An 18758-nucleotide genomic window follows, 5' to 3' on the forward strand; every position below is an offset into this window, starting at 1 on the left:
TTTTTGTTATTATTTTTATTGTTGTTGTTTGGTATAATTATAATTGATCAGCTATTAAATTACGGTTACATAACTTTATGTTTAAAGAACTGTTTTGCTGAGTAAGCGTTAAATTTATATAAGAATGTAATTACACGTTTCTTGCTTGATTTCCCTTCTTAACCTACAATTTTTTTTATTATTTATTTTTTTTAACATTGTTTTTGATGAAACTATAAATGAATATCATTACGAAGGACAAATAAAAGGTATCAATTCGTTTAATAAGAAATATTTTATTTTTAAAATATCTTTTGATTAACGTTATTTATATATATATTTTAAGGAAATGTTATTTTAACCTATATATTGATACACGAATTAATACAGACCTGTTTAGAGTTTGGTTCTGTAGAACTTTCTAATAGATTTAATGGAATAGTTTAAATAACATAAACGTTCAGGATAAACTTTAGTAAATTCAACAAGTTATTTGTAACATTCATGTTGTTTTGAGAATCTGGCTATTAAAATTCTACCCTTTAATTTTGTTACTGGATTTCTGTTGTAAATTATGACACATAATTACAAAATGTAGTATAGTTAATGCAGTTTATATGTAAACGATACTGTGTCCCTTAGTTCAAAATACAACTACGAGGAACTAACATACTTTCTATTCACTTAAACGTATTTCTTTTAATTTAACTGAAGTAATATATATGTATATAAAAACCGTAATTATTTAAATTTTTTCACTTTAATACAAGTACTTTTATGTAGTGTTCAAGAAATATTTGTAAAGGAACAAAATTACACCAATTGTGTAATAAAATGTATGCTTTTTTTTAGTATCGTAATTTAAAGGGAGTAGCGTTCGAAAAAATGGTAATCTGTTAATTTTTAACAGAAAGATGATGAATAATACAAAAATTCAATAAAATTGTTAGGTCATATCTTAAAAACGAGATTAACTTGATTTTTATTGACTAAAAAATTATTTTTCTCGTTTAAAGAACACAAGAGTTTTTAATTCTAATTAATCAATACATTTTTAAAAGTGGTTCTAATAAACTCTATATTTTCATTAGCCATCGCTGCAGAGAAAAATATTATGAAAATTTAATCAATAAATTAAAAACACTATGTTCAGTAACTTTAATTACGTCGAGTACTCCCCTCTAGTATAATAAAAAAAATAACTTTTTGCGCAAGAAATATACAAAACATAAATTAGAAAATTATAAAAAGTATAATTTTTTTTTTAAATTTAATATTAAAATAAATTTTTTTAAAAGAAAATTAAATTATAACCGTAATTTGATGAAATAATAAAAAATAACGAGTAGACTATACACACAAGCATCAAGTTTAAATTCATTCATCACTGTGACCCACTGCATAAACGCGTATGAAAAATATACCAATACGTAATTCAAAACCACAATACGTAATACATACACAGAACAAATACACTAATACATAACCACGAATTGAGGTTATGTTGTCTGTTGTAAATGAAGAACAACTCAACCAATCTTCATCAAATTATCACATGCCACAACTTTGATTCACTACTGCAGCATATCTAAATTTCAAAGAAATCGATGCAGTACTTTTGGAGATTTTCGAGTCAAAAAATTCAGCTTATGAATAGTTTTTCGAATCCTGATACCTCAAAAGGTAAATAAAATTCATTTTCACCCCTCAATCACAAAATGGATACAAAAATTTTATACGTAAAAAAACAGATTTTATACATAGGCCGATATATGTGTGCCTACATATGTATAAGGAAATCCTTCTCCCTCTTTCTCACTCTATCTCTCTCTCTCTCTCTCTCTCTCTATATATATATATATATATATATATATATATATATATATATATATATGAAAATTAAATTAAATTTTAAGTGAATGATATTTTCCTACTCCTCTACCTCAAAACGTAAAAAAAATTCAATTTCACTCCCCAATTTCACCGTGCGACCGAGAGAAGTACCATAGTTTTCTTCAAAAAGTCGTAAGAAGAAAATATTTAAATATATTATTAATTTAAAAAGAAATTCACTAAAATTAAAAAGAAAATTGTTGAATTATAAAAAGTTCAGACAATATGAAAAAAATCAATTCTACTTTCGTTAAAAACGATCGTCTATCAGAGAAAGTGATGTATTTAGTCACGCTTATAGTTAGAGGTCTAATACGGATGAAATAAAAATATTGCGATACGGTAAATTTTTTCGGCTAGTTAGCAGTTTATGCCAGCTCTTTAAAAAGTAGAATTGTAATAAATAACATAATATAATGTTGACTTACAGGGTATAACTTAGGGAAATTACTGTCTTTCTCGTGAAACCTTGAAATATTTCAACGTTCTTACTTGAAGTGCTTAATGCTCTACATTGATTTTCCTTTATATATTAGATAATTATCTTAACATTCCGACTAAAAAAAAAAAAAATACATTAAGAAGATTAAAATGCCTTCAAAATTTATAAATACAATTGATTCTATTAATAATTAATTTTTTTTAAAGACAAAAATTTCAAAAAATAAAAATACGTAAAATTATTCATTTTACCAAACAAATTCGTTTGAAGTTAATCACTTAACATATATTTATTTTGGTATAAACATCATCATATTTAATTGATTAAATATGTGTAGTGAAACTGAGCTCTAATGGATGTTTTCTTAAACAGAATCCAAACGATCATCATATCTGTCGAAAATTATTTATAAAGTAACGGATTAAAAAAATTCTTCTCTACTACTAAAAGAAAAAGAATATATAATTATTTCCGGAAATCAATTAAGGACAAAAGTTGCAATAAAATAAATCGCCATGCAAATATTTAAAATTTTAAAATAATATTTTTTTACGAAAACATTGTTTAATATTTTTTTTTTTTTTAAATTCTTTTCTACAATATCTTTAAGAGAGAAATAAGTATTGGGCTTAACTCAAAATTACAAAAATGTATTTCAGATAAAAAAGATTAAAATAATTTATTACTTTAATTTTTTATTCTTTTTTTTAACAATATCATAAAAAAAACTTTTATATTAAATTGCAGGAAAAACGTTCTATTAACAGATATGATAGACAACATGACTCTCATATATATTTCAGTATTGAAGTCTTCTCGTTTTTTTTTTTTAAATAATTTTTCATTAGTACCCTTTTCGAAGTAGTTAAAATTAGGAATAATTTTTTTTTTTTTAAAAATGGAACCGTATTTTTAAAAAAATAATTATTCCTAATTTCTAACAACAAAACCATGTAACATGATGCACGTACGTACTCGTAGAATTATAAAAATTTCCACTATTCCTAGCGATGCTGTATATTATGTGTAATATACATTGGGTCAGAAAGGTTTAAGACGAGATATCTAGATTTTTTATGATTTTATTAACGGTGCTACAGATCTTGTGCACAACTTACATTACCTGGCCTACAGAAGACCATACAACATCACCTAACATGACGACCCATACATATAGAATATCAGGGTTTCCGCTGTCCCTACCTACCCACCAGATGGCGAAAAAACTTATTTAGTCAATTTTCAAACCGAATTTTTGTGTCTAAAATGTTTTCAACATCATGGATCACCGCGAAAAGCAGCTGCGTCGATTGCAACAATGTTTGTTTCAGTAGGATTCATAGGAAAAAAGTAATGCGCGAACAAACTTTTTAAAAAAATATACGGGTCGAATACATAACTTCCTTTTTTAAAGTCTGTTAAGAATTTCGTGTGTGAGTGTGTGTGTGTCCGTCCGTGTCCGTACCCTTTAGCTTAGCACCGGAATGTACCGATCGCCAGCGGAAAATCCCGATTCGTTAGTACATGTCTCGTGGTAGTCAAGTGTATACTTGTTATACATCGATATATATGCGAAATATATATTAATAATATATATTTTTTTTTATGCAGTTGTTTTTCTTTATCAAATAATGAACTATAAACAAAAGGTAGGCACCGGAATGTACCGATCACTAGCGGAAAATCGCATTGATTCGTTAGTATCAATTTCTAGAGTTATATTTCTAATTTAACTTTCGTCATTTGGTTTGCTTGGCATTTCTCCCACTACCACCCCATTCGGTCGCCCTAAAGTATAAGACCGAATGTCTGTGCCACAAACGGCTACTGAGCCTCGGACGGTATCCTAAATAGCAACAAGAGCTTACCTAACAGTATGAGCGGACTAAGCGCGTTGCTATACACCACCGGCTTACGTGTCTCAACCGCTCACTTGCCATATATTTACTAATGGGTAGGCGCACCCCGTCAACTACTAAAAATATAGATGACATCCATAAATTAAAATTTATTTCGTGTAGACAGCAATTCGCTGCCACGCCTAGGTCGCTGAATGCCAGCAAATACTTGTCCACCATATTAAAGCGCTTGGAGCCTTAATTAGCTGGTGGTTAGCCATATATCTCTAGGTTAGTTTCCGACAGCAATGCGGTAGGAGTCTTTTTCCCTTAAGTAGACTACTGATGTCGATTGGACAAAGGAACCGCATCAAGGAACTCCTACACGATCCGTCAGTGCGGCTTTCGCCACATTGACTCGCCGCTTGTGGGTGGCCAATATTTCCCTTGACCTCTAAGTTCCAGGTGGCCCAGTCTCTGGCTCCCCAAGAGCAGGGCAATCAAATATCAGGTGTTCATTTAACTCGACCTCCCCGCAGATGCACAGCTCATTAGCTGCCAGAAAATCTTTTGCCACAAATAACTTTCGGTATATCAATTTTTATCATTAAAAAAAAAAATATTTTTATACAACAGGTAATCAATTTTGGACACCTAATAATCCCATTACGAGACGCCGCCCGCCCGGAGGTCCTAGATTAGGAGGTCGTGCCTACGGCACGTCTCTGAAGCTAGTATATATATATATTGTGAAATTTAGAAACGCTCAATCATGAAAAAATTTCACTTTCCAGCCATTAAACTTCATTTATTTTATTATTTATTCGGTTATTGATTAGTGGTATTAGTTAATTAGAATAAGACGTTGAAAAAAATTTTGGTTAATTAGAAGCAAAGATGACCCACATATTTATTTAAATTCAATTAAAAAAGATAAGCAGTAATAATTTAAGTGAATAAAAAAAAAATAATGTTACCATATCTTATAAATGTGTGAGTTTTAATTTTTGTACTAATTCTAAATTTCCTTGGCTTTTTCCACTTACGGCTTTGCTTTTCTACAAAATAAGTAATAAGTCATTTTTATTACATAGATTTAATTTAATTTAATTATAAGAAAAAAAAAGATAATTATTAAAAAGGAATCTAATTAACATATAAAATCTATACTTGGAAAATTAAGATTACTTAAGGAATTAAGTAATTAATTATACTTAGGCCTAGTTCCCCTACTAGTGAAACTGCAGTATAATTTTACCAATCAGACCATTATTAATCTTTATAGAATAGCCTACTTATAGACTAGAGCAACATTTATCAACCTGGAGGTCGCGGTAATATGAAAGGAGGTAGCGAATTTAGCCTACAACTTTAGACGTAAACAATAATGAAATCATTTTACAAGAAAAAAAATCATTTATTATAAACATTTTATAAGTACTCATGCAAAGAAAATAAATAAATGACATGGTTGCCTTTGTTTTTTATTTAAAAGTTTCTCTATAGGTGAATCCATGTTAGTACTGAACAAAAGCAAATTGAGACGATTCCGATATTTAATTTTTAGCGAAACCACAGACAAAAAAACACTTTTTATAGACGTAAGAGGTGGATTAATATTTTTAATACGTCTGTGTCTAAACTTACATATTCACTTACGAGTAAGCCAAAACTATCTAAATTTTCAGATGTGAATTGTAGTTGTAACGTTTTATCGGCAAACATTTTTATGAGCTGGTCGTGAATCTCAACCGGTTACTTAGCAGCTGGAATAACGTTTTCACTAAATGGATTCAGTAAAAATTTCTTTAAGATATCATTTTTTCCTCCGGGCAATACTCCGCCAACTGAGTTTTTATCACACGCAAATCCATTTACATGCTATCAAAACTTTTGGTGAATCTTTGGTTTGTCTCTTCTTCATCCAAATTTTTTTTTCAATATAGTCGAAAGTGAATGGAAACATATCTTGATTTTTGCTTTTATGTTGAATAATCCAGATATCAAGCTTTTTAATGAAAGCATGAACTTTGTCCATCATTAATAAAATGTTTTTATTGCATCCTTGTAAATTCACATTTAAGTCGTTTAAATGTGAAAATAACCAGCTAAGTGAATGAAAATGCCAGCAGCATCATATATCTATTATTCTGTAAAAACGTTGAGAATGGAGGTTTTTTATCCTGGAAAAATATGATTAATTCATCTCGTAATTCTAATAACCGAGTTAACACTTTCCTAAACGATGACAATCTGACTTCTGTATGGAAAAGTAGGTATTTTTCTTTTCACCCATTTCATCGTATAGTTTAGCAAACAGCCTATTCTGTAATGGTCAACTTTTAATAAAATTTGGCATTTTTACAGCTATACAATGAATTTGTTTGCACCATCAATAAATACTGCAATATTTTTGCTCCAAGCTGTATCTAAGTTATAGTTAATTGTAGCTTCACAAAAAACCATCAAAAAGATATTGTCATGTTGCATGACCAGACATCGATTTCCAAAATAACTTATTTTCTTTAATTGAACTGTCCCTCTCACATTCATATCTCAGAAAACTTAAAAACTGCGAAATGTTTACCATATCTGTTTTGATTGTTCAAATTGTATTCTAAAAAATTCACTTGAATTTATTTACTGAATTATTTGATCGCGATCATTGGCAGCCATGTCATCGATTCCCCTTGATGTTGTATCATTAGAAAGGGAATTTTTTTCAATTTTTTTGCTTCTTCTATGTTTATTAAAACACTGACCATATCAATTGCAGACAATGTGAGGTTTTCTACCATTATATGGGGTTTGAACATCTTAATTACTCTTAGTTCTACAGATAAGATGCTTCAAGTGTATTTTTATCAGTATGGCTTGATTTACACATAGAAGCTGTTGATTTCTCAAAGTATGAAATTTTCTTTCGAAAAATTCCAAGGGTTTGCTTTTATGAACCGGATGTTTAGTTTCCAAGTGTGGAATTAATTTAAATGGTTTCATGATTTCATCGGAGAGAACTTGAAAGCAAGCAACACCCTGTGGCTTTCCATTCAATGTGGTAAAACCATAATTTAAATAACTACCATTGTACAATCTTGTCTTTTTACCAATCGATTCACTGGATATAGATGGCTCACTTCGTTTTTTCAGAAATTTATCCATTTTGCATAAGAATCTACTTTTAAAACAAAAAAAAACAAAAAAAAAAACAGTTACACCGTTTGACTGCAAACTAAAAAACAGAAACCTCAATTATTATTATTTTCAATGACACTTCACTTATAAAAACTTAAATAAAGGTACCAGATACACGCTTCGCATTCGAAACTAAACTGAATTTCTCCAACCCCTTATGTTTCTTTTATACTGCTGAGAACATAACGCGTTCAAATGTATCTCATGCATGTTCGAACATGGCACTCTTACAGGGATATTATGCAAAGCAAACTTATTACAAGGATATTGTATACATCAAATTGGAACCTGTAAATTGTTCATGTTTTTAAACTTCATACATGCACGATCATACCCGTTGCTAACAACGCAGCTAAATAGTTATAACTAGGTTTCATTGGGTTGTGGTTGTGTTGGGGGGGGGGGTCATGAAATATTTATAATATAGTTTTTTTTTACTTTTTGGGGTTCATGAAGCTAAAAAGGTTGGGAATCACTGGACAAGAGGATATTGTACTTTTATATGTCTGTAATAAAATTTCACTGAACCTTTTTGAAATATACAGTTATTTAATTTCTGAAACAATTTTAGATTACTTTGGTTATAAAACATAAAGTATACTTTTATGTTCATTTAACTTTAATAAATTAGGTATTTTTGATTTAATTGTCAATATTAAATCAAAGAAATTTCAAAAAGCTGGTAGTTACATTGGTTTTTTCCTGATATTTTTTATAGAACTTAAAATTTAACCATTATTCAATGGTAATACAATTGAAAATAAAAATCATTCTTACGAGCTGTCTTATTTTCATTCGTTCACTTTTACGCACAATTGATTTAAAAAAAAAGTTTTCAAAGTTTTGACTGAAGATTCTACTCTAGATAATAAGTACTGGTTTCCAAATTATTTATAAACTACAGATAATTCGGCTATTTTATATAATCAATTGATCTTTCAATTTAGAGATTTCTGTAGAGTTTTTCATTTGAGGTAACAAACAATATATTTTGCTAATACAAAAACAAATATTTTATTATTTAAAGAAGGAATAATTTAAATTGGCCAATGAACGTCATAAAACGTGCAAGTTAAACTATAATACCTCCTTAGATGTGAGATCAATCAAAATTATGATGGAAGTTCCAGCAGTTTATAATGAACTCTACTGGCGTTGTATAAATATGGATCTACAGTAAATCTGAGAATGAGAGGTCTCTAAATACAAGCACATTAGTTCGTTTATTTACACCGTTAAAATTATTCTTAAAAATCAATAATTTAGTTTATATTTTTATTTGATTTGTTGGCGGTAATGTTAACTTACGTCGAACTAACGTAAGAGTCGGCCTCCGTGGCGCGAATAGTAGCGTCTCGGCTTTTCATTCGGAGGTCCCGGGTTCGAATCCCAGTCAGGCCTGGCATTTTCACACATGCTACAAATCATTTATCTCATTCTCTGAAGCAGTACCTACTGGTGGTACAAGGGCGTTAAACAAAACAAAAAAACAAAAAACTAACGTAAAATCTGGAATTTTGTTTTAATTCTGATTCTATTTCATTCAGATATTACAAGTTTTACATTAATATTAATTACGCCGATAAAAAAATCTCATGTTTATTGTTATTGTTTACTTATACAAGTATAATGTTACATTTTTTAAAAGGAAATTATTGTGTTTATTACTTTATAATTTAATTAATATTACAAACAACGTGAGCTTACATGCTATAAGAACAGTATTTTAATTAATGTAATGATTATTTTCAGCAATTAAAAAAAAAAAAAAACAAATTCCTGCTGACTAATTGAAATATTTCCTCGTATTATATTAAATTTTTGTAAATTATTTAAAGAATTTTTTACGAGTTAATTTAACCACTCCTTCACATATTTTTAAAAATTAATTTATATAAAAACTTTTACCTATCGTTTTTAGATATTTTCAACTTTTACTACTGAAATGAAGTGGATATTATATAAGCCAGATCTTTTCTTAAATTAATTTCATTTGAGCACTTTTTTAAAGCAAAGAAGAACTCTTGAATCAAAACTGACATTAAGAATAGTAGAAAGCCCTACGTTTTTAATTATAGATCTGAAATTAGTTCTTAAAAGATTTCATTAAACGTTACTTTTGAAAATATTTCAAGAGTCTTCAGATGATTATTCCTACTTTGAAAATTTTAGTTAGTAAATCTACATATTTATAATTACAAATTTTTTAAAAATTTATTAAAGTTTTTCAGTAATTTAACGGAAGTTGATCATAAATTATTCAGCGCATTTTAGGTGTTAATAAAAAAATAACAAAATGATGTACTTTCATGCATGTTTTATTGATGAACAGGCTATTTCAAACAGTTTTGGTTACAATAATTATTTATTAACTTCAAACAAGTTCCACGTGGGCACCTTTTGGGGCACTAAAATGTCTAGATTATATTCAGTTTCACGCCAAACATTACGAACAATGTTTGGAGTTATTCCATTAACCTTCGATTCTTCTTTTTAGATCAATCATATTGACAATCTTCGTTTCGTTTACCCTGTTTTGACAAACCACCGAAGAAAGATAACGAGTGGCGTAACGTAAACGTTCCGAAGTTGAGCAAATTGTTCGTGTAGGTATTCCCTCCCTAACATGTAAATCGCAATGCGTCTTCTTGTTGGAAGTAAATAATATGTTGGCTATGTTCAGTTTGTGGTAATGTATCAGCTGATTTCGAAGTCAAAAGTTCTAAGGCTCAGATCCTAGTAAAGGCAGTTGATTTTATACAGATTTGAATACTAGTTCGTGGATACCGGTGTTCTTTGGTGGTTGGGTTTCAACTAACTACACATCTCAGGAATGGTCAACCTGAGACTGTACAAGATTACACTTCATTTACTTTCATAACATCCTCATTCATCCTCTGAAGTAGTACCTTACGGTGGTTCCGGAGGCTAAACAGAAAAAGAAAGAATTTAAGGTACTGTATACGCTTGAAACATGTCAATATAACTGGCACTATTAACCGCTGGCTCGGCGAAGAAGAATGGTCCAATCATATCATAAACAGTCAACGCACACCAAAGGTTAATTTTGGGGCTATCACGTTATGTCTATCCAACAGCATGAGGGTTCTCGCTTCCCAAAAAATCCGACAATTTGGTTAACGTAACCAAAAACATGGAAGATAGCTTCGTCAGAGAAGATTACTTTTTAAAAAACGCATTATCTTCGTTTTATCGAGAATGTCCACGGGAAAATTGTAACGGCTTGGTTTATCATCTTCATTTGCATCCACCGACTGAATTTTATAAGCATCAAGTTTTTAGGTGCTTGTGTAGAACCTTCAAGATTATCAGTTACGCTATTCCCAGTTTTACATTCGCGCGACAAGTCGATTTACCCCGACTTCTCCGAAAATTTTCTTACTCAATGCACAACTTCCTCGAAGGTGGGAGGTCTGCTAGCACCTTTTCTGTATACTAAACTTGCTACATTCTTAAACTGTTGATATGAATGTTTAATAGAGTATTTTTTAGCAGGATCACGGCCATAACACTAAACGAAAACGTCTACGAACCATAATAACCGATCCGCTTCCTTGAAGCTATAGTAGATGTTATATTGCGCCGGCGTGTTCATTCAAGATCATCAGCAATTCAGTTACCTATACTACTAACGTTAAAAAAAAATGCCCGTTACATTTCTTTCTTTTCTTTTTTCCTTTTTCCTGTTTAGCCTCTGGTAATTACTGTTCAGATTACTTCAGACGATGATACTGTGAGTGTAAATGAATAGTTTTTTATAGTCTCAGTCCGACCATTCCTGAGATGTGTGCTTAATTGAAACCCAACCACCAAAGAACACCGATATTCACGATCTAGTATTCAAATCCGTGTAAACTGCTTACTTCATTTTTTATTATCCCCTAAAAAGCACTGAATAATTTATGTTCATCTTTTATATTGTGGTCCATAAAATAAGCTTTTTTATTCGTAATGCTGTGTTATAAGTTTCAGTTTTTTTTTTTATTCAGTTCTAAAATAAAATTGGTAACAGATTTGAGTAATTGTATATAGAGGTCACTTGTTTAAATTTATAATATGAATTTCGGTGAATTTGTCATGCAATACTATTAGTTCAATGAAGTCAACGGGAAACTAATTCACTGCTTATTTTCTCTAGTAAACCTGGTTTAAAATACTTTTTGTTGCTGAAAATGGATTACCGTTTATTGATGTGAGTATTGTTTCGTGGCAGGTCATCTAAAATCTCCCATAATAGCATCTAAAAATAATAATACTAGAATGTCGTCTCATCACGATATTTTTTTTTCTTTACATTAAAATCTGATTTGTAAAAATGTTATACATTATAATATAGCACTAACAATTAGCAATTTGGAACCAATATGGTACTTAAACGTTTTCTACTGTGATACTATTTGTTACTTTGAAAAGTTTCGATTAAAATATCTGACGTAGGCATCACATGACTTCCGTTTAAGCCTATTAAATTACCTATATTTTTTATATATTTATATTTTTTTTCATGTGTTTCTTTTTTTTTAGTTATTATTGTATTGTTTTCTGCTAAAAGTTTTTTACGATCAGAGGTTAATAATTATTAATAAATCAGTGCATTTAAATTTAAAAAAAAGGAAATGAAATTGGATTCTTGCCGATGATGTGCCTTTCCCTTTGTAAGATCCAAATACTACATTAATTAAAGTTTTATTGGGTTATTACTCTGGAACCAATGAAAATAAGCACCACTTGATATATTGTTGAAAGCTCTTAATGAGGGTTTATTACTATAGTTAAGAAAAAGCCCAAAATCCAACTTTTTTGGATTTTGGTCCACACTTACACTTTTGGTCCAGTCGATTGCAATCAAAAGGGGGGTGCACAACTAGATGTTACAGCAATCCTAAATCCAAAGTTTAACATTATACAGCTAATCGTTTTTTAATTATGCGAGATACGTACGCACATACATACGAACGTACTTACGTACAGATATCAGGCCGAAACTAGTCAAAATGGATTCAGGGATGATCTAAATGAATTATTCCGTTAAAATCTGAAAACCGAATTTTTCGCGATTACAATACTTAGTACAAGGAAGTAAAAAAGAAACTCAGTAAAGAGAATACTGTATTATAAGTTCTTGAAATTTATTAATTACTTTTAACAATAAATTTATTGATGACTTTAGTAATAAATCTCTACGAAATTTCTTCTAATTTTTTTTCAATCTCCCATAACGAAAAATATCGATTAAGTGTAGGATCCACATTCGTTTTTTCCATACTTAATACGTTAATTTCATCTCAATAACAAGTTGCAGTTTCATTTTTTGTGCAGTTCAGAAATATTTACCGAAATATTTTAGAATAAATTATGCCTTAAAATTCACTAAATTCTTTCTGGCACTCTTTCGATATTTCCCCCGCTAAAACGTTTTTTATCTACGTGTACTTGTAATATTGTGTAGCATCATAATTGATTAACATTGCACGTATTTTAATGATTAGATAAAATTATTTTTGAGAAACGAGAGTATAATTAAAAATTCATATATTTTTTATTATAAATAATAATTACAATTACTTTTATAAACACAACACAATAAGTATTTTATTAAGCGATAATTATACTACAGGATGAAACTCACTAATATATTGAAGTATCAAATTGAACAAATCTTCCTCATCCTTACGTTGGTGACGCCATATAAATTCACATAAGTAAGAATTCAGCAAACTCTACTGGCCATCATTAATGATTGGGTCATTGTTGCATATAATCTGTATATATAACGTTAATTAGACGAGGTTAGCGAGCGAAGCGAGCGCAGGTTATGTTTTTAGGTGATGATATATGTACGAATCGTCATACATCGTTAAAAAAAAAATTAAAAAAAATAGATAAATTTTGGGGGGAGAAATTCCGAAAGGCCACATCTATCTTTGTTACACTACATAAATATTCTTAAACTTTTGTACTGTTTTAGTTTAGTTGATTTTTTCCCTCAAAGTTTATTACAATCAGTTCCACATGTATAGCAATCTTAAATAAATTGGATCACAAAACAATGACATGAAGAGAAGTTTCCGTAAATAGAAACACATAACTAGTCGTATATATTGCTTATATGAAAAGCATCATACAGTGATTAAATTGCAAACAGAACTATGAATAACATAACAAAAAATAATAAAAAGAAATAGAACAATGAAATCACAAAACCAAACATAATCAACGAACTTTTAAATAAAATAGTGATTAGAAGCACACTTAAGGGTAGAAGTTCCACTGTAAATATCACGCAGTATTTCCCAGGTCTAACACTTGGAGTCGTTTTACCCGTCTAATATCCTCGTTATTGACCAGTAGGTTCACAGCCAAATGGTTTGCAAGGTTGTTTAGTTTTAATTGGTATTTCATAATCGTTAAAACTCCTTGGTAATCTAAGATAGTCACGGATTTCGTTGTTCTCACAAGCCATGGTGCCTCCGTTATGCTCCTGATTCATTTATTCTGTATCCTCTATGTATTCTGTATAATTTCAATGTTGCAACACTTCATTATCTTTAGTTGGATACAGTAGGACCATACCGCCTTCAGAAGTATTTAGTATAGCAATTCTTGGTTGTCGTATGGCAATTATGATGTCAGCCTAGAAATCAATACGTCTCTTTAAATTTAATGTTCAGCATTTTCGCTCAAATAACGTTTCCATATCACACGAAAATCCATATGTATACCTTTCTCTTTTTCTGTTTAGCCTCCGGAACCACCGTAAGGTACCACGCTTCAGAGAATGAATGAGAATGATATGCATGAATTTAAATGAAATGTACATTCTCAGGTCGACCATTCCTGAGACTTGTGGTTAATTGAAACCCAACCATCAAAGAACACTGGTATCCACGATGTAGTATTTAAATCTGTATAAAAGGCAATCACTTTTATACTAGATGTGTATTTTTTATTTTTATTTTGTTAGTTCTTTCCCTCTACACCCCTGGTCCAGATCTGCAGTCAAGCATGACTTAGTCTAGGGGCATGTTCTTGCAACTCTAACGCGCTTCTCCGCCTGCTGGCAGTAGGTCCGGCATGGCAGGTCGGTCCGCCGGTTCTGGATCTTCTTATTTTAATTTGCCTACCTCTTACTTCAGAGGCGTGGGTAACCGGGCCCGGCTATGCCGTTCCCAGGACCCGCCTTATCCGCCGGGACACAGTCTTTTCTCCATTTTTTTTTTGACCCGGATGGTTGGGAGTCCCCATGCCTCCTCGCTTCTGCCCACCCGTGCAAGCAGGGGGCTGTCGTTCCCCCCATGACTTTCACCTGGACTTCAGTTTGCCCCCCATTCTCTGTAATCCTTTTCTTTAGGATACCTGCAATCAACTTCTCCATGTTTAGTCATTCCTTTAAACCCTTCAACGTGTACGGGACAGCATTTTCAGGTGTCATCCATTCCAGATTTCAGTTTAACTTGGCCCCATCCCAACGAAAACATTCAAAAAAGGTGTGGTAGGTTGTGTCCTGCAGCCTGCAATATATGCAATTCTGGTACGTCCTTCTACAAAACAGGTAGAAATATTCCCCAAATTCGCCGTGACCGGAGAGGAACTGTGTGACATGACATCCAATGTCCCCATGTCCTCTCCGAAGTCACTGCTCCAACCTGGATATGAGTTGGCTCCAACCTGCCTTTCTTGAGATAATAGTGCCATTACATCTTCTTTGGTTATTCCCTCATATTGCATTTTTCTCTGCAAAGCTCCGAGACGAATCGGTGAAATCTTTTTTCACCATGTAACCAAAAATACAAGCTTTTAATAGCGTTTAAAGTGCTATGAGGTATGGAAATAAATGTAAAAAAATGTAAACGTGAAAAACCTTGTGAAGGATGTACATTATTCTAAACAGTTATCAAAATAATGATAAAATCAATTAATAAATCATTTAATTTTCTTGATTGTTTCTTTTAATAATAAATAATACCTACCGGGTTGGTCTAAGGGTAAAACTCGTCATCGTAAAACATCTGATTTTAAAGTTGAGAGTCCTAAGGTACAAATCCTAATAAAGGTAGTTGGTTTTATTCGGATTTGAATACTAGATAGTGAGTGCCGGTGTTATTTGGTGATTGGGTTTCAATTAAACCAGACATCTCAGGAATGGTAGGCCCGAATCTGTTCAAGACTACACGTTTATCGGTACATTCACACAGATGTTGATGAGTCGCTAATAACCTTTAATTATTGACAAATAGAAATATTTTAAACATTTTTTAAAAGTTGTCCCAATATTTAGAAATGTTTAAATTAGATCCTAATTTAAACATTTCTAGATGTTTAATTTAAAATAAAAAAACCGATTTTTAGATGTAGTAACTTTTGTTCCAAGATTCAAATTTATTTGATTTCTGTATCATTTGTGGCTACAATTTAATTTCAAAAATTTTATATAAACTGGTGAAATATGGTTGTCATGAAAATTATCATATACACTTATTAAATTAGACGATTACGTTATTGTTGTAAGAAAAAGGTTTTGTTTTTAAAATCTTAATAGATAGGTAGGGTCTATTAAAGTATATTTGAATCAGATTAAATTAATTTTTTTAATTTGCATCACGGGAATATTAAGATTAATGCGTAAAAATATTATCTGCTTATGGAAGTGATTTATTGTTAATTGTGAAAATTATAAATTAAACATGGACAATCTATTATTTTCCTATATCAACTCTATTAATCTTTTATAAACAATTTTATGATTGACTAAATCACACAGCCTTTCTAGATTGTATTCTCTAAAACTGATTTACTTTATTCATTTTAACATGATTAATGCGACATTAATGTCTTGCTTTTTTAATGAGATTTTAACAATTTATAAAGTAGAAACTTTTTTAAAAATATATACAATTACAAATATATATTCAAAATATATAATACAAATATATATAATTTTTATTCTTTCTGATATATAAAAAAAAAGTACAATATTATACGTAATTTATGTAAGTTAAATTGCTAGATGTGAAATAATAAATATAAATTATAAATAAAAAATAAAACTTACATAATTTTCTTTATTAGTTTTTTTTTTTTTTTTTTTTTTTTTTAGGTGGTGCCTGATGTGTTTATTATAATAAAGAGAAAGCTTTCCTTAGGAAACATCCTACTAAGGTTATCCACTAAAAGATTTCAAAGGATTAAAGTATTAGGAATGATAAGAAGAATATGTGATTAAATAATAATAATAGGTGAATCATGAGGTGTTGGCCGAAATGGCAGAAGCAGGAAGGCTGAAGAGTAAAGCTCTCTATTCGACTCTTGTTTCGTGCCTAGGATTGGTTTGCTTTGGTCTAGCTCTAACAGCGGTCATCCTTCCATTATGGGGATACTACGAAAATCCAAACGGTGAGTTTATAATTTTATCTATATTTTCACTTATTTATATTAACATCATTGTACTTATTTGTTGTTTTTATTGGTTATTTCTGATTATAGTATACTTTTATAAATAAATAAGAGCATAATTATCAAACTGTTGTGAATATACTTTAGTTTTTAAACAATAAATGTGTTATTTCATAATTTCTTACTTGTTATGTAACCTTGCGGAGGAAGAGATATCAATTAGCATTAATTCTTACAGCCTTTTTGTGTTGTATTGTCTTCTAATTTAGAACTTTTTTTAAAGTTGAATGGGTACATCATTTTATTTTGCTTCTAATATTGATATATACATAGAGTTCAACTTAAAGGAGGCTCCATCACTTATTTCAGTCTATAAATAATAGTTCATTGGCAAAAACTTACATAATAATTTATAGGTGTTGAAAATGATGTCTATCCACTTCTATGCACTCGTCAACACGTTTGAACATGTTCCTGGCTACTTTTGTTAGCTGTATCCTGTTTATTTCCTGTAATATTCGTCTTCAATTGTTGCAGAATGTGTGGATTGCTCCTATAAACAGTTTATTTTAAGTAACCCCACAGAAAGAGGAGATCTGGACTAGTCAGAACAGAGAATCTTGATGGCCATAATCCTTTAGAAATGATTCTTCAACCGAAAAAATCCTGTAGCATCTTCATAGTTGAAGGAGCTGAATGAATGGCGAGTGGTACTCTCCTGTTGCAACCAGCAGTGATGTCCATCATCTTGCAGTTAAGCCTACGACTGTTGGATAATTTCTGGATAGACGGCAGCATACACACTCTTTTTTAAAAAAAAGGGATCTATTAATCGTTGCCTTGAAACCGAACACCATACGCCTATTTTTTGTGAGTGCTGTGGAGAGTCAACGAAAATATTTGTTTAATACCCCAGGTTCGGTTGTTCTGACTATTAACATATCTACCAAGGTAAAACCACGCTTCATCTTTGAAAAATACTTGATCTAAAAATGGCAATGTTGGCTCTGATGAATTTTTTGAACCGTTGATAGTAGTAAACCTTTTTAGCATAATCAGGATTAGGTAGCTAATGAATATTCTGCATTCGACACGGATATTTCAGCAATCTCCTCACTGTAGTGTGAACTGAACCTAGTAAAATGTTCTTTTTCCGCTTAGTCTCGCAAATATTTATGAGAGAACTTTTGTAACTGCCGCTTTAATGTTCTGTACGACCTGTATCGTCAAAACTGACTTGTGTTGAGCACGTTTCGGGTCTAATTCCGAACATGTTTCATTGTAACTAACTTCTGAATAACAATTTTCACTGGTGCTTCCTTTTGAAATTTCTGCTTGAACTTTCGTCGTCACACAGTATGAAATTTCGTCTCTAAATCAGTTTCCGTCACGAATATATTGTTCTTCAACAGTTAACGGCATTTTAACAAACAACACACGATTACGCAACCTTGCTCAAAAGCCAGTAGACAGACTGGCAATACTCAAATGTGGAGGGAATAAACAGTCCTCCTCATTGCCAACTCCAGTCCAACATTTTTCCACATTATTTTCCCTATTTCACACCAATAAATGAATTATATTCATAATAAAAAATATACTCTTAGTATAAACTACTACTAAGTGATGGGGCCTTTTTAAGTTGAATACCCTGTAGTATCGTATTCTTTAAAATGAATTTGTTAGATATCAGTGCTGTCGTTTATAAAACAATAAACCTGTAGACTTCTATTCATTTTAAATTGTCTAAGATATATATAAATTTAATTTTCGTATTCATAAAATGGTATTTACTATTGAGTTTGAATGTTACAATAGATTATGTTATAATAACGTGACATTAATTATGATATTAAATGTTATAATACATAAAGCATTTCGGATAAAAACATAATTTTATAATAAAATCATAAGATAAAAATACATAAAACCAGATTAAGTGCATTTTAGGTCCTTGCCCTATAGTGATATTACTATTATTATAATTTAAATAAGAT

At 30.6% G+C, this 18758-nt stretch overlaps 1 protein-coding gene across 1 annotated transcript in view; it reads left to right on the forward strand.

Moving 5' to 3' along the window:
- LOC142318903 (uncharacterized) overlaps positions 1–18758 on the forward strand; it is a 479132-nt gene that overhangs the window by 8403 nt on the left and 451971 nt on the right. Inside the window, exon 2 of the mRNA XM_075355553.1 lies at positions 16466–16761. Within this exon, the coding sequence (XP_075211668.1) occupies positions 16629–16761 (133 nt within the window). The 5' untranslated portion in view covers positions 16466–16628. The remainder of the gene's footprint in view (positions 1–16465; positions 16762–18758) is intronic.

Source organism: Lycorma delicatula, chromosome 2 (genome assembly GCF_047948215.1).
Source record: "Lycorma delicatula isolate Av1 chromosome 2, ASM4794821v1, whole genome shotgun sequence".
Classification (NCBI taxonomy): Eukaryota; Metazoa; Arthropoda; class Insecta; order Hemiptera; family Fulgoridae; genus Lycorma; species Lycorma delicatula.